The 26,240-nt window shown below is 43.0% G+C and overlaps 2 protein-coding genes across 2 annotated transcripts in view; one reads left to right on the top strand and one right to left on the bottom strand.

The window, feature by feature from the left end:
• wnt2ba (wingless-type MMTV integration site family, member 2Ba) overlaps positions 1–11,710 on the top strand; it is a 22,627-nt gene extending 10,917 nt beyond the window's left edge. The window contains exons 2-5 of the mRNA XM_039007601.1: positions 5,617–5,837; positions 9,042–9,319; positions 9,624–9,888; positions 10,749–11,710. Coding sequence (XP_038863529.1) covers positions 5,617–5,837; positions 9,042–9,319; positions 9,624–9,888; positions 10,749–10,984 — 1,000 coding nt within the window. The 3' untranslated portion in view covers positions 10,985–11,710. The remainder of the gene's footprint in view (positions 1–5,616; positions 5,838–9,041; positions 9,320–9,623; positions 9,889–10,748) is intronic.
• A 9,210-nt stretch (positions 11,711–20,920) lies between these two features.
• The window catches only part of LOC120058835 (suppressor of tumorigenicity 7 protein-like), a 35,556-nt gene continuing 30,236 nt past the window's right edge, over positions 20,921–26,240 (bottom strand). The window contains exon 15 of the mRNA XM_039007581.1: positions 20,921–23,242. Within this exon, the coding sequence (XP_038863509.1) occupies positions 23,147–23,242 (96 nt within the window). The 3' untranslated portion in view covers positions 20,921–23,146. The remainder of the gene's footprint in view (positions 23,243–26,240) is intronic.

Raw genomic sequence — 26,240 nt, 5'->3', positions numbered from 1 at the left:
ACCTCCCCACTGATTTTTTCCGTGATTTTTTTATTTGGTTGTTTTGTTTTTTTCTAACAAGAGACACTAGTCTATTAAAGAATCCCAGTCTCCTATCAATACGACTGATAAGGCAGCGTCTTCCTATCCCAGGGACTCCAGTCTCGACTAATTGGGAGGAAAGCTCCAGTCTCCTATAAGATACCAGTCTCCTATAAGATCTTCTATAATACAGTCTTCTATAAGTATTACAGTCTCCTATAAGAGTCCAGCTCCTATCCGACTCAGTCTCCTTTAAGTCTCCAGTCTCCTACAAGACTCCCGTCTTCTATCAGACTCCAGTCTCCTTAGAGTCTCCAGTCTCCTACAAGACTCCCAGTTTCCTAGCAGACTCCAGTCTCCTAAAGAGCCAGTACTCCTTAAACTCACCGTCTCCTATAAGACTCCAGTCTCCTATAAGTGTACACCACAGTCTCATCTCAACAGACTCCAGTCTCCTTCTAAGTCTCCAGTCTCCTATAGACTCCAGCGCTCCTAGTCCTAGTATCTCACTAGATCAGTACCTATAAGTCTCCAGTCTTCTATAAGTCTCCAATCTCCTATAAGACTCTAGTCTCCTATAAGTCTACAGTCTCCTATCAGACTCCAGTCTCCTTTACGTCTCCAGTCTCCTACAAGACTCCAGTCTCCTTTACGTCTCCAGTCTCCTACAAGACTCCAGTCTCCTATCAGACTCCAGTCTCTTTTAAGTCTCCAGTCTCCTATAAGACTCCAGTCTCCTATAAGTTTCCAGTCTCCTATAAGTATCCTACACGACTCCAGTCTCCTATCAGACTCCAGTCTCCTATCAGACTCCAGTCCTTTAAGTCTCCGTATCGAGTCTCCTACAAGACTCCGGCTCCTATCAGACTCCAGTCTCCTAAGGACTCAGTCTCATAAGTCTCCAGTCTCCTATCAGGTCCTTCCAGGCCTATAAGACTCCAGTTCCTATCAGACCCCAGTCTCCTATCAGACTTCAGTTCCTTAATCTCATCTCCTAACAACGACGTCATCGCACAGTCTCCTATCAGACTCCAGTCCCTAGTCGACTCCAGAGTCATCCTATTCAGACTTCAGTCTATCCCTAAGCCCCATCCTATTCAGACTCCCAGTGTCCTTAGCTCCAGTCCATAAGTCTCTAGTCTCCTAAAGAAAGAATACCAGTCTCCTATAGTAACTCCGCTCATAGTAATTTCAGTGTCCTATAGAAGCTCGGATCCATACACTCAAGATCCTATAGACCCAGATCTCCATCAGACTCCAGTTCTATATAGCACGCCAGTATCTTCATACATCCTACCCCATTAGTGCTCCAGCCTTCTTAGCTCACTCCTATTGGGTCCTACAAGACTCCAGTCTCTAATGAGACTCGCCAGTCTCCTATATAGTGATATAGCCACATCTTACTAATGTCCAGTGTCCTATCAAGACTCCAGTATCCTTTAAGTCTCCAGTGAGCTCCTAAAGTCTCACTACAAGACTCAGTCCCCCCCCCCCCCCAAAAAATCCTATCAGATACTCAGCTCCCTATATAGACTTCGCCAGTCTCTATAAGACCCTCCAGTATCATAAATAAGGAACTCAGTCTCCGTTAAGAGACTCCAGTCGCCTATCAAGAGCAGTCTCCTACAACTCCAAGTCTCCTAGAAGAGCTCCAGTCTCCTATAAGTCGTCCAGTCTCTAAAATACTCCCGTCTCCTATCACAGTTGCCAGTCTCCTCTAAGATCGTCCAGGTACTACCATCAGACTCCAGTCTCCTATCAGTCTCGCACAAGTCTACTAGTAAGATCTCCGCAGTCTCTATCAGACATCCAGTCCATCACTATAGCAAGCTCCAGATAGGAGACTGAAGACGGAGATGATAGGAGACTGGATGTCTTATAGAGAACTGGAGTTTGTAGGAGACTGGAGACTTATAGGAGACTGGCGATGATATGAGGACTGGAGGTCTGATAGGAGACTGGAGTCTTATAGGAGGACGGAGTTGATAGGAGGACTGGAGTCTATAGGAGACGAGATACTTATACGGGACCTGGAGTCTTATAGAGACTGGAGGCTTATATGAGACTGGAGTCTTATAGGAGACTGGAGTCTGATAGGAGACTGGAGTCTTGTAGGAGACTTTTAGGAGACTGGAGACTTAAAGGAGACTGGAGTCTGATAGGAGACTGGAGTCTTATAGGAGACCGAGTCTTATAGGAGACTGGAGTCTCATAGGAGACTGGAGTCTTATAGGAGACTGGAGTCTGATAGGAGACTGGAGTCTGATAGGAGACTGGAGTCTTATAGGAGACTGGAGTCTTATAGGAGACTGGAGGCTTATATGAGACTGGAGTCTTATAGGAGACTGGAGTCTGATAGGAGACTGGAGTCTTGTAGGAGACTTTTAGGAGACTGGAGACTTAAAGGAGACTGGAGTCTGATAGGAGACTGGAATCTTATAGGAGACTGGAGACTTATAGAAGACTGGAGACTTATGGGAGACTGGAGTTTTATAGGAGACTGGAGACTTATAGGAGACCGGAGACTGATAGGAGACTGGAGTCTTATAGGAGACTGGAGTTTTATAGGAGACTGTAGACTTATAGGAGACTGGAGACTGATAGGAGACTGGAGTCTGATAGGAGACTGGAGTCTTATAGGAGACTGGAGTCTGATAGGAGACTGGAGTCTTATAGGAGACTGGAGACTTATAGGGGACTGGAGTCTGATAGGAGACTGGAGTCTTATAGGAGACTGGAGTCTGATAGGAGACTGGAGTCTTATAGGAGACTGATAGGAGACTGGAGTCTTATAGGAGACTGGAGACTTATAGGAGACTGGAGTCTTATAGGAGACTGGAGTCTGATAGGAGACTGGAGTCTGATAGGAGACTGGAGTCTTATAGGAGACTGGAGTCTTATAGGAGACTGGAGTCTTATAGGAGACTGGAGGCTTATATGAGACTGGAGTCTTATAGGAGACTGGAGTCTGATAGGAGACTTTTAGGAGACTGGAGACTTAAAGGAGACTGGAGTCTGATAGGAGACTGGAGTCTTATAGGAGACTGGAGTCTTATAGGAGACTGGAGTCTCATAGGAGACTGGAGTCTTGTAGGAGACCAATAGGAGACTGGAGACTTAAAGGAGACTGGAGTCTTATAGGAGACTGGTGATTTATAGGATACTGGCGTCTTATATGAGACTGGAGTCTGATAGGAGACTGGAGTCTTATAGGAGACTGGAGTCTGATAGGAGACTGGAGTCTTGTAGGAGACTTATAGGAGACTGGAGACTTATAGGAGACTGGAGACTTAAAGGAGACTGGAGACTTAAAGGAGACTGGAGTTTTGTAGGAGACTGGAGACTTAAAAGAGACTGCATTCTAATAGGAGACTGGAGACTTATAGAAGACTGTAGACTTATAGGAGACTAGAGTCTTATAGGAGACTGGAGACTTAAAGGAGACGAGTCTGATAGGAGACTGGAGTCTGGTAGGAGACTGGAGTCGTATAGGAGACTGGAGACTGATAGGAGACTGGAGTCTTATATGAGACTGGAGTCTGATAGGAGACTGGAGTCGTATAGGAGACTGGAGACTGATAGGAGACTGGAGTCTTATAGGAGACTGGGGACTTACAGGAGACTGGAGTCTTATAGGAGACTGGAGTCTTATAGGAGACTGGAGTCTGATAGGAGACTGGAGTCTGATAGGAGACTGGAGTCTTATAGGAGACTGGAGTCTTATAGGAGACTGGAGTCTTATAGGAGACTGGAGGCTTATATGAGACTGGAGTCTTATAGGAGACTGGAGTCTGATAGGAGACTTTTAGGAGACTGGAGACTTAAAGGAGACTGGAGTCTGATAGGAGACTGGAGTCTTATAGGAGACTGGAGTCTTATAGGAGACTGGAGTCTCATAGGAGACTGGAGTCTTGTAGGAGACCAATAGGAGACTGGAGACTTAAAGGAGACTGGAGTCTTATAGGAGACTGGTGATTTATAGGATACTGGCGTCTTATATGAGACTGGAGTCTGATAGGAGACTGGAGTCTTATAGGAGACTGGAGTCTGATAGGAGACTGGAGTCTTGTAGGAGACTTATAGGAGACTGGAGACTTATAGGAGACTGGAGACTTAAAGGAGACTGGAGACTTAAAGGAGACTGGAGTTTTGTAGGAGACTGGAGACTTAAAGGAGACTGCATTCTAATAGGAGACTGGAGACTTATAGAAGACTGTAGACTTATAGGAGACTAGAGTCTTATAGGAGACTGGAGACTTAAAGGAGACGAGTCTGATAGGAGACTGGAGTCTGGTAGGAGACTGGAGTCGTATAGGAGACTGGAGACTGATAGGAGACTGGAGTCTTATATGAGACTGGAGTCTGATAGGAGACTGGAGTCGTATAGGAGACTGGAGACTGATAGGAGACTGGAGTCTTATAGGAGACTGGGGACTTACAGGAGACTGGAGTCTTATAGGAGACTGGAGTCTTATAGGAGACTGGAGTCTGATAGGAGACTGGAGTCTTGTAGGAGACCAATAGGAGACTGGAGACTTATAGGAGACTGGAGTCTGATAGGAGACTGGAGTCTTATAGGAGACTGGAGTCTTATAGGAGACTGGAGTTTTATAGGAGACTGGAGTCTCATAGGAGACTGGAGTCTTATAGGAGACTGGAGATTTAAAGGAGACTGGAGTCTGATAGGAGACTGGAGTCTTATAGGAGACTGGAGTCTTATAGGAGACCGGAGACTTAAAGGAGACTAGAGTCTGATAGGAGACTGGAGTCTTATAGGAGACTGGAGACTTATAGGAGACTGGAGTCTGATAGGAGACTGGAGTCTTATAGGAGACTGGAGTCTTATAGGAGACTGGAGACTTAAAGGAGACTGGAGTCTGATAGGAGACTGGAGTCTTATAGGAGACTGGAGTCTTATAGGAGACCGGAGACTTAAAGGAGACTAGAGTCTGATAGGAGACTGGAGTCTTATAGGAGACTGGAGTCTCATAGGAGACTGGAGTCTTGTAGGAGACCAATAGGAGACTGGAGACTTATAGGAGACTGGAGACTTAAAGGAGACTGGAGTCTTATAGGAGACTGGAGTCTGATAGGAGACTGGAGTCTTGTAGGAGACTTATAGGAGACTGGAGACTTATAGGAGACTGGAGTCTTATAGGAGACTGGTGACTTATACGAGACCATGTCACACTGAATGGCTGCTTCACTGCACTCTGTGTTCCTATTCCAGTCTCAGTGGTCAGGGATCACTCTTAGTTAACTGTGTGGACTCTTCCCTGTCTGTGAAAGTTCTTCTGAAGATCTCACATTTCATAACACTTTTATGGCATGTTTCACAGCATGGGATTACAATGAAGCGGGACAGAATGGTTAAATGCACACTGTGCAAGAATTCCTGCTGTTCAATAGTCAATTAAACTGACGATGAATACCCATTGATTCTTGAAGAATATAGCTTGTCACGCATCTGACTGGACCTGACTTCACAATATACAAAGAAAACTAGATAAAAACACATTTGTTTTTGCATAATAATCGTCCCTGGAAGTTTCCCTGGCCTCCCACTGACAGTGCACCTTTCTATCTGATCTGCAGGTACATTGGAGCCCTGGGTGCACGGGTGATCTGTGACAACATTCCAGGCCTGGTGAACAAGCAGCGCCAGCTGTGCCAGCGCCACCCGGACCTCATGCAGTCTATTGGGGAGGGTGCCAAGGAATGGATCCGCGAGTGCCAGCACCAGTTCCGCCACCATCGCTGGAACTGCAGCACGCTGGACCGAGACCACACTGTCTTTGGCAGGGTCATGCTGCGCAGTAAGTCTGTGTGTGTCCGTGTTTGCGTCTGCGTGTGTGTGTTTCCATGTGTGTGTGTGTGTGTGTGTGTGTGTGTGTGTGTGTGTGTGTGTGTGTGTGTGTGTGTGTGTGTGTGTGTGTGTGTGTGTGTATGTGTGTGTGTGTGTGTGTGTGTGTGTGTGTGTGTGTGTGTGTGTGTGTGTGTGTGTGTGTGTGTGTGTGTGTGTGTGTGTGTGTGTGTTAAGAGGTTTAGTATTCAACCACTTGAATCTTGGATGTAACATTCACTACATGAATTTGATACAGTACATAAAAGTGATGGATTGTTGTAGACTATTACAGAACTATAACGGGACCGCTCAGTTTCCTTTTAGACTTACAGACATCCCAGCCTTAAAGGGAAATGTCCAACAATGTTCAACTTCATGTTCATCATCTCCAGCACCACTCTAACATCAACATACGTGAAAATGGCACATTTCTATGTTTTGTAGTAAAAAAGATAGAGGAATATGTGTTTTTCCAATGACATCATTGGTGTGCATCGTGTGATTTTTACCAATTATGAGGAGTCGTTGCCTACTAATTGCCTACTAATTGTCTACTAATTGTCTACTAATTGTCCTGTTAATGTCTACTAATTGGTTGATGTCATTGCAAACACAGATCTTCCTCTATCTTTTTTTTTTACAAAACATAAAAACATGATATTTCACATATGTTGATGGTGTGAAATTTCCCTTTAAGGGTATATGCATGTTATATACATATCACAGTTCAACACTTCATACAACAGTTTATCATCTCTATGTACAGATGCGGTCAAATATATTGGCACCCCTTGTACTTTACAATTGAGTGCAATATAGCAGAATGTTCTGTTTTTTCTTTTCAATGGAATGGCTGTTTTTACCCTGTAAGCACCTGCAACTTACCACAGGTGAGATAAATTACATAGTAAACGAGATAACTTGCCTCCAACCCAATGAAATTGAATTTTTAATAATTTCAATTTTTTTTACTATGAAGTGAAAAATCTCCAATTCATTTCTTGGTTCTGTGTAAATCAAACAAATACAAAAAATGTGAACATCAAAAGTTTTTTAAATTTCAACTTCTTTTAGAAGAAATAGATAATCGTGCAAGGGTTCTGTCTGCAATAAAGCCCTTTTGTGGGGACAACTCATTATGATTGGCTGGGCCTGGCTCCCCAGTGGGTGGACCTGGCTCCCAAGTGCTGTGCCTCTGCCCAGTCATGTGAAATCCATAGATTAGGGCCTAATTTATTTATTTCAATTAACTGACTGGACACCTGATGAAACTAGTATTTAATACTCCTCAGTTTCATCAGCTGTCCAGGTGGCTGGTCTCAGACGATCCCGCAGGTGAAGAAGCCAGATGTGGAGGTCCTGGGCTGGCGTGATCTGTGGTTGTGAGGCCGGTTGGATATACTGCCAAATTCTGTAAAAAGATGGAGGCGGCTTATGGTAGAGAAATGAACATTCAATTATCTGGCATCAGCTCTGTTGGACATTCCTGCAGTCAGCATGCCAATTGCACGCTCCCTCAAATCTTGAGACATCTGTGGCATTGTGTTGTGTGACAAAACTGGACATTTTAGAGTGGCCTTTTATTGTCCCCTATACAAGGTGCACCTGTATAATGATCATGCTGTTTAATCAGCTTCTCGATATTCCACACCTGTCAGGTGGATGTATTATCTTGACAAAGAAGTAATGCTCACTAACAGGGATGTAAACAAATTTGTGCACAACATTTAAGAGAAATACGCTTTTTGTGTGTATCGATCATTTCTGGAATCTTTTATTTCATCTCATGAAAAATGGGATTATGTTGTGTTTATATTTTTGTTCAGTAATAGTTTCACCTTCTCCAAGAATGAGGAGAGTTGCAGAAAGTTGGTATTCTCTGAAGACAGGTAGCAGACAGAGAGATCCACATGGTGATGTCTAAACAGTAATAGGAGATGTAAATATTTGGGTAGATGTTTCTGGCAGGCAGACAAAGCCGTGCTCCCTGACATATCGCCTGTGTTCTGGTTCATTGCGTGAGGAGGAATGAAAACTAGAGGTGGGTGGGAAAAGCAGACCAAATAACCCTGAATCTGCTCTCCTCTCAGATGAAAAGATACCTAGTGACTGAGAAAGCTGCCATCTGTGCAAATTAAAGGGTGAAAACGAGAGGCACCTTAAATGGGCCGCTGGTAGCCATGTTTCTTTGTTCTAGCTATCCACCATAGGCCTGCTGTACATGGACGGATTGTACAGGAACATTGTACAGAGGCAAACATGCCCAAGTTCCAAGGACCGTAGACACTGTTTAAATTCAGATTGCATGGGATATAGTGCACACAAACAGATTTTAATCAAATATAGGCATGTTTGTTTCTGTGCAATGTCATCTGGACTATGCAAGTCGAAAGCTTTCAGTTGGGCATATGTTAGTGTTCAAAGCATGAAGTTGGCTCTAGACTGATGTAACTACAGTGTAACGACATGATTACTACAACAAAACAAACTCTGCTAGTATAGTGTAACCGCCTGTTTAAGACTGACTTTGTTTTGCCTGTTTAAGACTGACTTTGTTTTGCCTGTTTAAGACTGACTTTGTTTTGACCAAAAAAACAAAGAAAAAACAGCTCCAGCCTCACTTCCACCAATTCAGACCATCTATTTCTATTGTGAATTGGCCTTAACCAGGGATGGCCAGCTCTGTTCCATGTGAACTGTCTACGGTTTTTCCTACTCTTCAACTTGGTGACTGATGATAGAACTGAGAAATGAGGTGATGTACTCTCAATCCATTCAATCAATTCCATAATAAATGACATTCATGAATCAGGGAGTGGAGACAATTCCAACTACTGAATCCTGCAAGATACTGTTCTTAATTATACAACGACCTTTTTTGCCAAAGCTGAGATGCTGAAAAAAAAATTGCCCAACCAACAGAGGTCTATATTGGTCCACTAATACAGGACTAGTAAAGGCCCAGTGCTCTACTTTCGTGCCAATTTTTTTTTTCAATTCTTTTAAACTTTTTTAATAAAGTTATTATTATTTGTTAAAAATTCTGGGGGTGCTGCAGCACCACTACTTCCCTCAGCTATGGGAACACATCTGCCCCTCCCTTCCCCGACCTTAACAGAGGCTATCTAACGATGGCATCTTCTAACACATAATCTCCTCCATCATATCACCCCAGGTAGCCGGGAGGCAGCGTTTGTGTACGCCATCTCCTCGGCAGGCGTGGTCTATGCAATTACCAGGGCCTGCAGCCAGGGGGACCTCAAGATCTGCAGCTGCGACGCCCAAAAGCGGGGCCAGGCTAGTGACGACAGGGGCGAATTTGACTGGGGCGACTGCAGCGACAACATCAACTATGGCATCAAGTTCACCAAGACCTTTGTTGATGCCAGAGAAAAGATGGTGAAGGACGCTCGGGCACTGATGAATCTACACAACAACCGCTGTGGACGAATGGTGAGCAATGGCGTAGGGGATAAGGGGCATTATACTTTATGGAATGTGCACTGTGATGCATCTGGACTTGATACACACAGCTAACTGGCTGACAGGCAGTCCCTTTCAACTAACAGAGCATGCTATAACTACTGTGTAACAATATGGTTACTACAATGGAACCGACATTGCTGGTAAAATTCAAGCCACTGTTGAACAGACATTCTGTAAATGCTCTAGACGTGAATAGTGAGTGTACTGGGTTGGTCACAAGTGAGCCTGTGTCTTAACCACCAATGACATTATCCAACCATTTCGATTTCAGGCAGTGAAGCGCTTTATGAAACTGGAGTGCAAGTGTCATGGCGTCAGCGGCTCCTGTGCCCTTAGAACCTGCTGGCTGGCCATGTCAGACTTCCGGAGGACCGGGGACTACCTCCGGAAGAAGTACAACACGGCCATCGAGGTGACCATGAACCAGGATGGCACCGGGTTCATGGTGGCTGACAAGGACTTCAAGGGAACCACCAAGAATGAGCTGGTGTATGTAGAAAACTCCCCTGACTACTGCCTCATGGACAGAGCAGCAGGTGGGTCAACTCAAGCAGTTAAGGGTGTTAGGTAGGGCCAGGAGTTTTTCTTCAACACATGACCTGACAGAGAAAAACACAGATGTTTTAGCAATGGCTAAGAGGAAATCTCTTTATGCAAAAATTTGAGTATATGATTCGGAATAATATCACATTTAGTCATACATAGTTTGATTGATGTTATTCTAGTACTTATCACCAAACGTATATTTTGCCATCAGAAACCTAGTTGCTCTGAGTCAAGACTGTTACCCAGAAGGTAGATAATACAGCGGCCTACTCCTCAAATACGTCTATGAGAATACCAGACTCATCTGCCGAAGGCCTGCATACCTGCATTGCTTAGAGTTCAATTATTTGACCTTTAACTTCTCTCTAATTCCAACTGTGTTTTCTCTGCCTTGGTAATCTCTGTTTCTCACGCCCCTCATGTCCCATCACTTCAGCAGAGCGTCCATAGAGCTCTAGAACAGCTAACAGGCTCTGGTTATGATACTTTGGATGTATTGTGTGTTACTGGTATCATCCTCATCTCTGTTAGGCCTATGGTTATAGGTTGACACGTAGTGAACTGATGTTAATTAAGAAGAGAAGCTACACTACGCCCCTAGACTACTTCAAGGTGCAGCAGGGCTGATTTTAAAGGGCTTATAGCTCTCTTCTCCCCTAATCTCTATTGTATAGGAATTCACACCCTAAGGATACAACAGGGTCATTTTTTTAATCCTTCTCTGGTCCCTATTAAGCTCCACTCCCAAATGCTCAAGGGGAAAACCTCCACTCACACCCATTCTCACACCCCTTCACTCACGGGCCGGCTTGTCTTTAACCATGGCGTCTGTCTTGTGCCCTCTCCAAAGGCTCCCTGGGAACGGCAGGGAGAGTCTGCAACAAGTCTTCTAGAGGCACAGACAGCTGCGAGGTCATGTGTTGCGGACGGGGCTACGACACAATGCGCGCCAAGCGAGTCACCAAGTGCGAGTGCAAGTTCAAGTGGTGTTGCGCCGTGGAGTGTAAGGACTGTGAGAACACTGTGGACGTTCACACCTGTAAGCCCCACAGGCGACCCGATTGGCTGGACCAAACCAGACGCTGAGGCCCATTCTTTCAAAGGACATAGCAGTGGCCAACTGCATTGTGGGATATGTATTTCCTACCCCTGACTCCTTTCGGACCTCCATTACCTCTGACAGCCCCTTATAAAGTGACATCCTAAAGAACTTTTCCCAAGGCGCCGTATCCCAACTTGGTTTGTATGGTGCAGTACTGTATGGGACTGTTCTGTGGGAAGGCTGTCTAAGAGAATGGTTGGGCTGGGAGAGGGGATAGTTCCTATTTATGTTTTTGTTTGTTTGTGTTGATCGTGTGCTGCTTCCAAGGTGTCGAGGACACTATTTTTCTACAGACATTCATTCACACAGTATCTGTTGTGGAAATGCAGAACAGGACATTGTACTGTGAGCACACCAGAGATTGAATTAGGATTGTTGGCTGGTGTATGTGTTGTTGTTTTTTTGCTTTGTTTAAGACTATGTTCTCTTTCTAAATCTGTGATCACTTTGTTCAGTGTTTCATTGGTCTGTCAATAGAAAGAGATGAAGAACTGAAATTGTACTCTGCTTGATATAATGGAAAGACTGACTTGTATTCAGTTGTTAGGAGTAAAAGAAATATTTAAAAAAGGTGGACATCATGCCTTACCCTACTGGTAAAGTGCATTGGGATGGATGTACAGCAGAAAGTCTTACGATCAACGTTTACCGCGGGCCAGAGAGCTGCTCTATAGACACTATAGTCAAAAGTTTGGACACACCTACTCATTCAAGGGTTTTTCTTTATTTTTACTATTTTCTACATTGTAGAATAATAGTGAAGACATCAAAACTATTAAATAACACATATGGAATCATGTAGTAACCAAAAAGGTTTTAAACAAATATAAATATATTTTATATTTGAGTTGCCACCCTTTGCCTTGATGACAGCTTTGCACACTCTTGCCATTCTCTCATCCAGCTTCACCTGGAATGCTTTTCCAACAGTCTTGAAGGAGTTCCCACATATGCTGAGCACTTGTTGGCTGCTTTTCCTTCACTCTGCGGTTCAACTCATCCCAAACCATCTCAATTGGGTTGAGGTCGGGTGATTGTGGAGGCCAGGTAATCTGATGCAGCACTCCATCACTCTCCACCTAATGGTCAAATAGCCCTTACACAACCTGTAGGAGTGTTGAGTCACTGTCCTGTTGAAAAACAAATGATAGTCCCACTAAACGCAAACCAGATGGGATGGCGTATCGCTGCAGAATGCTGTGGTAGCCATGCTGGTTAAGTGTGCCTTGAATTCTAAATAAATCACAGACAGCGTCACCAGTAATGCACCCCCACACCATCACACCTCTTTCTCCATGCTTCATGGTAGGAACCACACATGCATAGATAATCCGTTCACCTACTCTGCGTCTCACAAAGACACGGCGAATGGAACCAAAAATATCAAATTTGGACTCATCAGACCAAAGGACAGATTTCCACCGGTCTAATGTCCATTGCTCGTGTTTCTTGGCCCAAGCAAGTCTCATCTTATCATTGGTGTCCTTTAGTAGTGGTTTCTTTTCAGCAATTCGACTATGAAGTCCTGATTCACACAGTCTCTTCTGAATAGTTGATGTTGAGATGTGTCTGTTACTTGAACTCTGTGAAGCATTTATTTGGGCTGCAATTTCTGAAGCTGGTAACTCTAATGAACTTATCATCTGCAGCAGAGGTAACTCTGGGTCTTCCTTTCCTGTGGTGGTCCTCATGAGAGCCAGTTTCATCATAGCGCTTGATGGTCTTTGCAACTGCACGGATTGACTGACCTTCATGTCTTAAACTAATGGACTCTTTGCTTATTTGAGCTGTTCTTGCCATAATATGGACTTGGTCTTTTACCAAATATGGCTATCTTCTGTATATCATCCCTACCTTTTCACAACACAACTGATTGGCTCAAACGCTTTAAGAAGGAAAGAAATTCCACAAATTAACATTTAACAAGGCACACCTGTTAATTGAAATGCATTCCAGGTGACTACCTCATTAAGCTAGTTGAGAGAATGCCAAGAGTGTGCAAAGCTGTCATAAAGGCAAAGGGTGGCTGCTTTGAAGAATCTCAAATATAAAATATATTTTGATTTGTTTAACAATTTTTTGCTTACTACATGATTCCATATGTGTTATTTCATAGTTTTGATGTCTTCACTATTATTGTACAATGTAGAAAATAGCAAAAATAAAGAAAAACCCTGGTATGAGTAGGTGTCCAAAATGCTGACTGTTACTGTAGCTAAATTCATTTAAACAAATGTTTCTGTTACAAGAGTTAAGTGAAACAAACGTTGTTGACTGAGATGGATAGTATGTCTCCTCTCTCTTCAGTGTGACAGGTACTCTTACAGTATGTGCTATCAATCTATTATTGTACGTGTTCCTAAATGTATACGGTGAGATGGATGGGAGCTGTCATCTCTTATTATTTATCACTGGTTTCCAATTACTGAAGCTGCTAGCTTCTACTGTATATTCAGAAAGTATTCAGACCCCTTGTCTTTTTTCACATTTTGTTACGTTACAGCCTTATTCTAAAATGGATGAAATATAATTTTTTTCTCATCAATCTACACAATACCCCATAATGACAAAGTGAAAACAGGTTTTTATAAATGTTTGAAAATGTATTACAAATAAAAAACAGAAATACCATTTTTACATAAGTATTCAGACCCTTTGCTATGAGACTTGAAATTAGGCTCAGATGCATCTTGTTTCCATTGATCATTCTTGAGATGTTTCTACAACTTGATTGGAATCCACCTGTGGTAAATTAAATTGATTGGACATGATTGGGAAAGGCACACACCTGTCTATATAAGGTCCCACAGTTGACAGTGCATGTCAGAGAAAAAACCAAGCTCTGAGGTTGAAGGAATTGTCCGTAGAACCGAGACAGGATTTTGTCGTGGCACAGATCTGGGGAAGTGTACCAAAAAATGTCTGCAGTATTGAAGGTCCCCAAGAACACAGTGGCCTCCATCATTCTTAAATGGAAGAAGTTTGGAACCACCAAGCCTCTTCCTAGGGCTGGCCGCATGACCATACTGAGCAATCAGGGGAGAAGCGCCATGGTCAGGGAGGTGACCATGAACCCAATGGTCACTCTGACAGAGCTCCAGAGTTCCTCTGTGGAGATGGGAGAACCTTCCAGAAGGACAACCATCTCTGCAGCACTCCACCAATCAGACCTTTATGGTAGAGTGGACAGACGGAAGCCACTCCTCAGTTAAAGACACATGACTGCCCGCTTGGAGTTTGCCAAAAGGCACCTAAAGGACTCTCAGACAATGAGAAACAAGAATCTCTGGTCTGATGAAACCAAGATTGAACTATTTGGCCTGAATGCCAAGTGTCACGTCTGAAGGAAACCTGACACCATCCTTACGGTGAAGCATGGTGGTGGCAGCATCATGCTTTGGGGATGTTTTTCAGCAGCAGGGACTGGGAGACTAATCAGGATCAAGGGAAAGATGAATGGAGCAAAGTACAGAGAGATCCTTGATGAAAACCTGCTCCAGGGCGCTCAGGACCTCAGACTGGGGCGAAGGTTCACCTTCCAACAGGACAACGACCCTAAGCACACAGCCAAGACAAGTTTCTGAATGTCCTTGAGTGGCCCAGCCAGAGCACGGACTTGAACCCGATCAAAGATCTCTGGAGAGATCTGAAAATAGCTGTGCAACCTGTCAAAACTCGAGAGGATCTGCAGAGAAGAATGGGAGAAACTCCCCAAATACAGATGTGCCAAGCTTGTAAGGTCGTACCCAAGAACACTCAAGGCTGTAATTGCTGCCAAAGGTGCTTCAACAAAGTACTGAGTAAAGGTGTCTAAATACTTATGTAAATGTAATATTCCAGGTTTTTATTTGTAATACATTTGCAAAAAATTCTAACAACCTGTTTTTACTTTGTCATTATGGGGTATTGTGAGAACTTGATACATTTTAGAATAAGGCTGTAACGTAACAAAATGTGGAAAAAGTAAAGGTCTAAATACTTGAATCTCCCAAGTAATCATTCTCACTTTGGGGCAAATGTATTCTGCATCCGTATGCAACTCTACAGCCAGTTCACTTTCAGGGTTGTGTTGTAGGCTACAAGTTGTTCTGACCGATCTGGGGGAAATTAAGTACTTTCTGAAACTAGGCCATGATTTTACACAACGTAGAGGAGCTGAGAACCAGAATTTAACATTCAAATCAACATTCAGAAGTGCATGTAGGACTATTGGGCCAGTAGAGTCAGGCCATTGGAGACTGGACAAATGGTACAAAGATTGAACAACATGGAACACAAGATTGAACAAAAGCAGTAAAATCCATGTGATGATCATAACTACTTTTTAAGCTGAATGAGGTGTCAGTTTATGTTAAAAAGATCAACATTTTCAAGTGTAAATGGTAACTGATATAATTTTAATGCAATGTTCTCGAACGGTTGGGAGTGGTGGGCCAAGTTGTATTTATAATGTTAGTTGAAGGGTTATTGTCACCTTGGGTAAGACCCCAAAATACCACACTTGTTCTATATTAAACCTTGTTGTTCCTTCTGTCATTCACATCAGATTTCTTCCATCCTCATACTGCTGCCCATGTCACTGAGATACAGGAGCTGATGTTCACTGAATGTAGGCTACTCCACACTGTTCTTGAGTAATTCATTAAATGAAGATAGGTAAAAAATCCTCCTACTGTCAGCGCCAGACTCAGCACTCGCCAAATCCGTGGTGAAGGCCCTCCAATTACAACAGAGTACTCCTCACCAATGCCAGAAGTTGGAATTATTTCTCTATTTCATAGACTGTATAAACCAGGGGATATTATGCAGACTGTTTTCTTTACACAGAGCATTATTGTAAAATGATTAGTCATATTAATCACTTTCGAAAAAAGCTTTTATTGGTCTGTAAATCTTTTTAAAGGGCAGTGCAGCTGTGTCCTTGTGGAAATGTCCTGCCAAATCTCATATAGTGAACATGGAACAGGAAACACCTGCCTTTCTCACATCAGTCTTTTAAAATAACCAGCTTGTCACTGCCTGCATTCTCCTTCCATCATAGTGATATCTAATGGGCATCTATTTAGTGACAGGATGATCATTCTAAAATTGTCCCAGTGGAAAGAAAGTTGAGGGTGGAAGACCTCAATGCACTCAGTGACACAATAAAAATAAATAAGTATCGTAGTGTATTAACTTCTTAAATCATACAACAGTTAGTTTACATGCAAACACATCTTTATCAGTATGAATTATTGTAATTTCGATTTATTTACTACAAAAAGTTACTGGGGGCCTCTGCGGTTCACTATGCACTCCTTGCCAAATCTGTCATAAATTCAACACGATATGAATCATAGCATATTGTCGTAAACCCATACATAGTCAATACACATCCCACACCTGGTCCCACTGCGTTGCGATCTAGGGGGCTGCTTTAGAGTTGGGTGGTGGGTCAGTGTTTGGTTGAGCCATGTGCTTGCTACTTACCTGTCTGTCCGAGCCGACCGCAGTCCACCACAGCGCAGCATAGCAGCAGGCTTAGGGTCAGTGCCAGTGATAGGTCCCTGGGGCAGATTTAAAGGGGAGTTAATTGTAATATATATACGTGACCTTCAGGGACATGTATGGCAAAGTTCCCAGGCGAGGTTCATGGTCTATTAACACGTTCGCTGTCCGGGTGAGATTACCGGGCTGGCGGCAGAGGATTAACACATGAAAACCCTTATCTAGTGAGTCAACTGTCAAGAATGCGTCTCTCGCCAAGTTTTTGTGTAACTGTCTGTTGCTGTAGAGAGGATGAACAGAAGATGGATACAAAGATAGCGCCTGCTCAGTTATAGGCCAACCCTTTTTACACGAATGTGCTGACCCAGGCCAAATCTTGCTCGACCTAGAACTAAAGTCTTGTGTAATTAGTCAGATGCTCAATTATGTTCTGGGCCGAGAAGAGATCGGAACTGGAACGAGGAGCTCCACCCTCTCTCTTCGCAAGTTACGAGCAAGTCTATAGGCCAAATAGCCCCTCCCCTTCCGAAATTCAAAAGATATAAACACCTGTGAAATAGTGAATGGTCCAAAGAACCGGAACTAATGCTGCTGGTTATCTCACGACTAATGCTGCTGGTTATCTCACGACTAATGCTGCTGGTTATCTCACGACTAATGCTGCTGGTTATCTCACGACTAATGCTGCTGGTTATCTCACGACTAATGCTGTTGGTTATCTCACGACTAATGCTGCTGGTTATCTCACGACTAATGCTGCTGGTTATCTCACGACTAATGATGTTGGTTATCTCACGACTAATGCTGTTGGTTATCTCACGGCTAATGCTGCTGGTTATCTCACGACTAATGCTGCTGGTCATCTCACGACTAATGCTGCTGGTCATCTCACGACTAATGGTGCTGCTTATCTCACGACTAATGCTGCTGGTTATCTCACGACTAATGCTGCTGGTCATCTCACGACTAATGCTGCTGGTCATCTCACGGCTAATGCTGCTGGTTATCTCACGGCTAATGCTGCTGGTTATCTCACGGCTAATGCTGCTGGTTATCTCACGACTAATGCTGCTGGTTATCTCACGACTAATGCTGCTGGTTATCTCACGACTAATGCTGCTGATTATCTCACGGCTAATGCTGCTGGTTATCTCACGGCTAATGCTGCTGGTTATCTCACGGCTAATGCTGCTGGTCATCTCACGACTAATGCTGCTGGTCATCTCACGACTAATGCTGCTGGTCATCTCACGACTAATGCTGCTGGTTATCTCACGACTAATGCTGCTGGTTATCTCACGACTAATGCTGCTGGTCATCTCACGACTAATGCTGCTGGTCATCTCACGACTAATGCTGCTGGTTATCTCACGGCTAATGCTGCTGGTTATCTCACAACTAATTCTGCTGGTTATCTCGCGACTAATGCTGTTGGTTATCTCCCGACTAATGCTGTTGGTTATCTCACGACTAATGCTGCTGGTTATCTCACGACTAATGCTGTTGGTTATCTCACGACTAATGCTGTTGGTTATCTCACGACTAATGCTGTTGGTTATCTCACGGCTAATGCTGCTGGTTATCTCACGACTAATGCTGCTGGTCATCTCACGACTAATGCTGCTGGTCATCTCACGACTAATGCTGCTGCTTATCTCACGACTAATGCTGCTGGTTATCTCACGACTAATGCTGCTGGTCATCTCACGACTAATGCTGCTGGTCATCTCACGGCTAATGCTGCTGGTTATCTCACGGCTAATGCTGCTGGTTATCTCACGGCTAATGCTGCTGGTTATCTCACGACTAATGCTGCTGGTTATCTCACGACTAATGCTGCTGGTTATCTCACGACTAATGCTGCTGGTTATCTCACGACTAATGCTGCTGGTTATCTCACGGCTAATGCTGCTGGTTATCTCACGGCTAATGCTGTTGGTTATCTCACGGCTAATGCTGCTGGTCATCTCACGACTAATGCTGCTGGTCATCTCACGGCTAATGCTGCTGGTTATCTCACGGCTAATGCTGCTGGTTATCTCACGGCTAATGCTGCTGGTTATCTCACGGCTAATGCTGCTGGTTATCTCACGGCTAATGCTGCTGGTTATCTCACGACTAATGCTGCTGGTTATCTCACGACTAATGCTGCTGGTTATCTCACGGCTAATGCTGCTGGTTATCTCACGGCTAATGCTGCTGGTTATCTCACGGCTAATGCTGCTGGTCATCTCACGACTAATGCTGCTGGTCATCTCACGACTAATGCTGCTGGTCATCTCACGACTAATGCTGCTGGTTATCTCACGACTAATGCTGCTGGTTATCTCACGACTAATGCTGCTGGTCATCTCACGACTAATGCTGCTGGTCATCTCACGACTAATGCTGCTGGTTATCTCACGGCTAATGCTGCTGGTTATCTCACAACTAATTCTGCTGGTTATCTCGCGACTAATGCTGTTGGTTATCTCCCGACTAATGCTGCTGGTTATCTCACGACTAATGCTGCTGGTTATCTCACGACTAATGCTGTTGGTTATCTCATGACTAATGCTGCTGGTTATCTCGCGACTAATGCTGTTGGTTATCTCACGACTAATGCTGTTGGTTATATCACGACTAATGCTGCTGGTTATCTCACGACTAATGCTGCTGGTTATCTCACGACTAATGCTGCTGGTTATCTCATGACTAATGCTGTTGGTTATCTCACGACTAATGCTGTTGGTTATCTCACGACTAATGCTGTTGGTTATCTCACGACTAATGCTGCTGGTTATCTCACGACTAATGCTGTTGGTTATCTCACGACTAATGCTGCTGGTTATCTCACGACTAATGCTGCTGGTTATCTCACGCATGCCGTTGTATCATGACAGATCTGTGTACCATTTATGTTGACGTAGTCTGTCTACGAGAGATTAACCTGAACCGCACTGTGCTGGCTCAGATTTCTTCTGTCTCTTCCAGTACGGTTCCAGCAACTCTAGTGAATGTGAAACGAGGCCACCTTTGTTTGACTCAGTAGTGTGACAAGGGTTTTATTCTCCCTGCCATTTGGTGGATTATTAGCCTGGCCCCAGATCTGTATTAAACTAACACCTCTCACTATTGTTGTATAGCCTACATATGCAACAGACAAGAATTTGCTAAAGTACATACAGATCTGGGACCAGGCTAGTGGTTTATCTTATATGCCTGTCTGTCTACCCCGAGGTAGTCAGCTTACCCTCTCCTCTCCAGCTTCTGACCTCTGATTAACAGAGTTGACTATCCGGGCCAGCCAGCTCCTGTATTGTTTGGTTTGTAGATGAGGTGATACCAGGTATATACAATAAATTATGAGCTTCATCAAAGGGACTTGGGTCCCACATCAGTCCATCCAGTCTCCGTGTGCAGGAGCACACCAAACGTCCATCTCTATCCCACCACATAGCCTCCGCAAGTCCCAAACTAGTTTTGTAGTTTTGAGAGTATAGAGAATAGTAGCTTTGAGAGTATAGAGAACAGTAGCTTTGAGAGTATAGAGAACAGTAGCTTTAACAGTATAGCTACTGCCATCTGGGGGTATGGAGTGTGAAGTGGGATTTTGTAGTAATGCTTACCCAATCCTTTCAGATATACACAAATACCTAGAGGGGATAAGGGTTGTTTCAAACCCCCCACTTTGGTGTTGCAAGCACTAACCCTAACCCAAGCACCATGCTCCAAGCCAATGAGTCATGGTAACCACTCTCTATAAGTCTCTGTGTATCTCTACTGACAAAGACAAAGTGGCTGTTTGTGTATCTTTATAGGGGACCGATGAGAGTGTTTTGTCCCTGCTGTTGTTGTCACGGCCCCAGAGTCTGAGGAACGTTCACCAGCAGTTTGTTGGTTCAAACACAAACATCATCATTAGTAACTGTCACAAACCCCTGGACCTGATACAACTTCAATAAGTGGCCAACTTCCTGTAAGCACCAAACTGCAAGTATAAATGTAAATATAACAGTTGAACAACCCCTGGTCTAGTGTTAGGAGATGGGCTCTCTTTCGCGGTGTGGGGGAAAGGGAACATTGATGTGGGTCATAATGTCAAAGCTGGTTTTCATCCAAACACCAAATATAGCGAAATGGTAAGGACGTATAATGTAGGTACTCTCAGCTTGTCTTACATGTATGTTCACTGTCTAGGGCAGGGCTGCCCAACCCTCTTCCTGGAGATCTACCGTCCTGTGGGTTTCCAGTCCAACCCTAACAATTTAACACACCTGATTCTACTTAGCTGCTCAACAAGACCTTAACTAGCTGAATCAGATATGCTATATTAGGGTTGGACTGGAAACCTACATGACAGTGGATCTCCAGGAAGAGGGTTGGGCATCCCCGGTCTAAGGTAAACCATAGGGCCTAGGCCACACCCCCAAAACATACAAATCAGTCTTGAATCTGTTTTTTACATTTATTTGTTCGCAAAGTACAACAAAAATTCAAACACAAACGCATTAGATTTACATTCAAGAACCAATTTATTGTGAGCTATCTAACTCAAATATTAGGACTCCTGTCTTCAGCATTTCATCTTGTTATTCTGGACTATCCCAAATATAATCCAACAGTATGGAATTAAAATAGTGTACAGTAATTACACCCAGATATTGCACAGTATAGCCAGGTAGGAGTGTTGATGGCTCTGACACATAAATTGAATGAAAGTAGCAAACCAATTATAAGTGCTGTTCAAGCACAGTGCACAAATATCACATTATTCAAACAGGGCCAGATTACCGAACGGGCACGTGACAAAATGTGTAGAATTGCATTATAAAACGGCACATGTTGAAATGCAGAAAGTTAGCTGTATTCTCCTCCCAAAATATATATTTTTTGGGGCCCTGAGGCCCAAAATGCATTAGTCCGGCCCTGGATGCAATGCACTACCAGCAACCAATAAACAGTCAGCTCTTGCTGCCATCTTTACTCATAATTGAGTTTATGTATGCTAAAATACATAATACAGTTGAAGGAATTAGCAAATGAATGAGCAGGCTCTGAATTCACTGTGTGTCGAAACATTGGTTCATCAATACAATACATATCTGGGAGTATTGTGAGAAATAGCTTTTAATTTCATCAAGCCGCTTAAATCCAATCTGTCTGTTGAGCCAGTGAGGAACAAAATGCCCTTTATGATATTCATGATCAAATATCGAGTCCTGCCACAATATATACTGTAGGCTATTGACTAGTCTTAGATCATGATTCAGAGTATTTGCTGTTGAGGCTACGGTGAAATCACACAGCGATTCAAACAAAGCGTCCTGTTGTGATTGGCTGATTACACCTGAGCAATACGAGTTGACTACAACTCATAGAGGAGGACCTGGAAACGCAGCGTTCAGTTATGTGATTGGCTGTGAGTGATGCCATGACTACCCATGCCGTAACCGGTCATAATCCCACTTAAATGTTTATGCTACGTTTGAGGGGGCGCAGGTTGCCAGTGATATAGCGCGGAGGTGGCATGCTGTAGCAACAACTGGCAAAACACTGCAGGCGTTGTATACACTACAGACAGAGTGAAGCAGTAAATCAAGGATCTGTTTTTAGAAGGTCTCACAAACTTAAACTTAGCCCCATAGGATGACTATGTACCATAAAGGCTATGCTTTGTTTTAACCCATCTGAACTGGCATAACACACATACCTTATTCCAGAGCCATGTATTTAGATTTTTAAAAATTATATTGTTCTAATTCTAGACATTGTTACATAGCATTATAGACATATTTCCCATGTAATGTAAATGGGCCGCTAACATGGCTGCCATGTATTGTTGTCTAATGTCAATGCATCATAAAGCAAAAACCACAATGTCCCAACTCTCTAAATACATGGCTCTACCTTATTCTAGTGAACATTAATGTGTCTGTTCAGACATGCGATCGTGGAAAACAGGCCTTCTAGTATGCTTTTCTATATATATATCCATTTGTCTCCTGCTGCACCAGCTAACAGACAATACATTTGGCCAGATATTATGAATAGCAACACGAGAACTAGAGTTGCAAAATTTCGGGAACTTTCAATAAATTCCATGTTTTTCCCAAAATCCCAGTTGGAGGATTCCCAGAATCAGTAGGGGAATAAGGAGGAAATCTGGAATTCTACAACCAGGATCTCAGGAAAATCAGGGAATTTATCAAAAGTTCCTGGAATTTTGCAACCCTAACTAGAACAGAGGGATACTACTTCCATGAACTGTAGTGTTAGCCTTCACAATAATGAACCATGAACTAATAATAAATGTATTGTTTCAGCACTTAATTCAGAACTGTAAGAGATAGACCTAATTTAGAGGTGGGACTTGGCAGTAGGTTGAAATACTTTCTATTTACCGTTCTGTATAACTCAACATAACTTCAAGTTCCTATAATAATAATAAACGAATAACTGCGTGAATATCTGGTAAATGTTTACTTTAAAAACCTGGCTTCTTCAGCAGATGCATCTCTGAGTTGCGTCTGGATGTTGATACAAGACTTGGCCAACATAATCAGTACCAAAACAACAAGTGTGTGTGCACGCTGAAGACAGGAGAGCAAACATATCTGTCTGTAGTTTTGGAGTGTTGGTGTCTGAGGGGTGTGTATGTGTACGTGTGTGAGATGGGGTCAGATTCGAGTCAGCTGATGCCAGAAACTGGACGGCATGAAGCTCTCCATCTTGTCTGCGAAGAAACCCAGGGGTGTGAAGAGGGTGCTGAAGAACTGAGGAACAAAACAAAGTCATTTCAATACACCACTTTCAATAGCCTACAACCCATCCAGAGATGGAGATATACGGTTCTATATGCAAAAAATAAGATTCTGAGATAATTGGCCGATTCCGAACCCTCATTGGTTTGAATGGTGTCAGCAATTTTTATGTTGTATTCTTTTGAATTTAACAACATGAATTGGGGTATTTAGAGCATTATATAGTTGGGCTCCCGAATGGCGCAGCGGTCTAAGGCACTGCATCTCAGTGCAAGAGGTGTCACTGCAGTCCCTGTTTTGAATCCAGGCTGCATCACATCCAGCCGTGATTGGGAGTCCCATAGGGTGGCGCACAATTGGCCCAGCGTCGTCTGGGTTTGTCTGGGTTAGGCCGTCATTGTAAATAAGAATTTGTTCTTAACTGACTTGCCTTGTTAAATAAAGGTTATATATAGGGAGGATAAATGAAATTGACACTACCAGCAGAAGCATGGTGACTTGTATTGAGGGCAGGGGGCACATTAGAATGTACCCTTCATCTAAGGCTGAACACCAGAGCTTGTATCACTACTACACTCTGGACCCAGGTGTAATTCTATAAAATGCTCTCCCAAAACAAATAAGCAAGTAGAGAGAGGAGACCCATAACCCTTGCTGAGGCCTCTCCCTCTCCAGCTTAAACCAATAGAAATCATCCACGATCACACATCTGAAAAATGTTCAACCCCAATAGTTCAATCCACCATAAACAACACTTTGTGTTTATGAAGCAATACATTCACGAGGTGAACAGATGGTTTTGACAGGATATGGGAAGCAAGGCCACAGCATTGTTCTAGTATGTGGAACTATGGCCAAGCATGCCATGTGATGGGTCTCTTCTCCAGTTCTAACCCTCACTTAATAGATACACAAACTAGGGCTGGGTGATATCCAGATGTTCATACCATTCTTGTACCATACTGGGGTATACGTATAGGTGCCTGAGCAATGGAGCAGCTGGACCCACACTTTCAAAATAGGGTGGCAAACGTATGTTTTTGCACCCTCACTTTTTTACCAGAAAATGATCATGATGTATTGGGTAATGTCATTTTCAATGATTAGTAATGTTTTAAAGTAGTCTGTATTAAAATAGATATGTCCATTTTATATAGGACACTGTATAATATTTAACAGATTGCATTTTGGGCTCCCGAGTAGCGCAGCGGTCTAAGGCACTGCATCTCAGTGCAAGAGATGTCACTACAGTCCTTGGTTCAAATCCAGGCTTTATCACATCCGGCCATGATTGGGAGTCCCATAGGGCGGCGCACAATTGGCCCAGCGTCGTCCATGTTTGGCCGGGGTAGGCCGTCATTGTAAATAAGAATTTATTCTTGACTGACTTGCCTAGTTAAATAATGGTTAAATAATTTTAAAAACTATAATAATACAATTTGAACCCACTCCTCGTCGCCTCAAGATGAATGGTATTGACCAATAGAAAGTCTTCACTCCTGCGTGCTCTGTGATGGTTCAGTAAAGTTACAAAGCACTAGTTACACCGCTGGTGTTCAATATGACCTGCTAAATATTTATTTCTATCTATTTTGTTGCGCTGTCGTTTCATTTGTATTGTTGTTTCATGTCAGAGTGTTTGGTCCAATGGTGTTGTTACATATCATTTTCATTGTATCATTTCCTGGGTGAGCCCCATAAGCCAGCGCACTGTGGCCATTTCAGCATTACAATGTAGCCAAGCTTTGTCTATATGCACCTATGCCCAAATGAAAAAGCACAGGATATTTGTATCACGATAAAACAGCTCTGCTTGGTTTGGTAACTAATTTCGACCAAATAAGCAATTTAGACCCTCTTCTCATCAAATATGTTGGTGCTGAGACAAGTTCAATTTAAACATGTTCATGGGGACAGTGCTTCAAACAATGGCACCATAAAAAGTCCATGTCGGAGTTAAAGCGAAACATCAATTAATGGGCTTGCTGAGACTACACTTTTGTTAATACTCATACTTTTCATGATTATTCTGTTTATATTCTACTCACAGTGGTTGTTCAAAAAGGCCACTATTAAACAGAATTACATTTTTTTTTTTATTGATAGTTGCAGGCTACAGATTTGTTCAAACGTAAAACCGTTTAATTTTCACTCATCTTAAAAAAGCCAAGATTCTCAAGGTAGGCTGCAGTAGAAAGATTTTTGTTCTCATAATTCAGATTCAGTGTTTAATAGTCACATGTACAGGATTGCAGGTGTGATTGCAGGGTACAGTAAACATCTTAGTCCTACATGTTGGAGCTCGGATACTAAGTAAAAATAAAACAATGAAAATGGTAATACATAAAACAACAGAAATGGCACTATATACACATAACTGTAGCAATGATTCATGAAATCAGTAATGAATAAAAAATGCATGGCTCTAAAAACCAAAACGCAATTACATTACTTTGTTTCTATTCATCAAATTAGGCCTACACAATAACAAAATATGCAGGCTGTAAATGAGTAGCTTGTGAAAAAATGTTTTAGTATTTAATGGCCTAATTAAAATAATGGCCTAATTTAATGGCCTAAAGAAAAAAGGTTGGAGACCCCTGCTCTATCTCAAACTGCTCAAATATGACCCATATTACAGGAGCTACATTTTATTCTTTCTATTGCAGATTCGGTGACTCAATTTATTTATTTATAATAAACTTCCCAGTCCAAATTGGTTGTTGATCATTGTTAGACAACCATTTGCAGGTCTTGCCATAGATTTTCAAGCAGATTTAAGTCAAAACTGTAACTCAGCCACTCAGGAACATTCACCGTCTTCTTGGTAAGCAACTCCAGCGTAGATTTGGCTTTGTGTTTTAGGTTATTGTCCTACTGAAAGGTGAATTCATCTCCCAGAGTCTGCTGGAAAGCATACTGACCCAGGTTTTCCTCTAGTATTTTGTGCTTAGCTCCATTCCGTTTCTTTTTAATCCTGAACCCCCCCCCCCCCCAGTTCTTAACGATT

Source organism: Salvelinus namaycush, chromosome 2, assembly GCF_016432855.1.
Source record: "Salvelinus namaycush isolate Seneca chromosome 2, SaNama_1.0, whole genome shotgun sequence".
In the NCBI taxonomy this organism is placed as follows: Eukaryota; Metazoa; Chordata; class Actinopteri; order Salmoniformes; family Salmonidae; genus Salvelinus; species Salvelinus namaycush.
The sequence above is the reverse complement of the archived record's forward strand: the minus strand, read 5'-3'. Positions and strand labels throughout refer to the sequence as shown.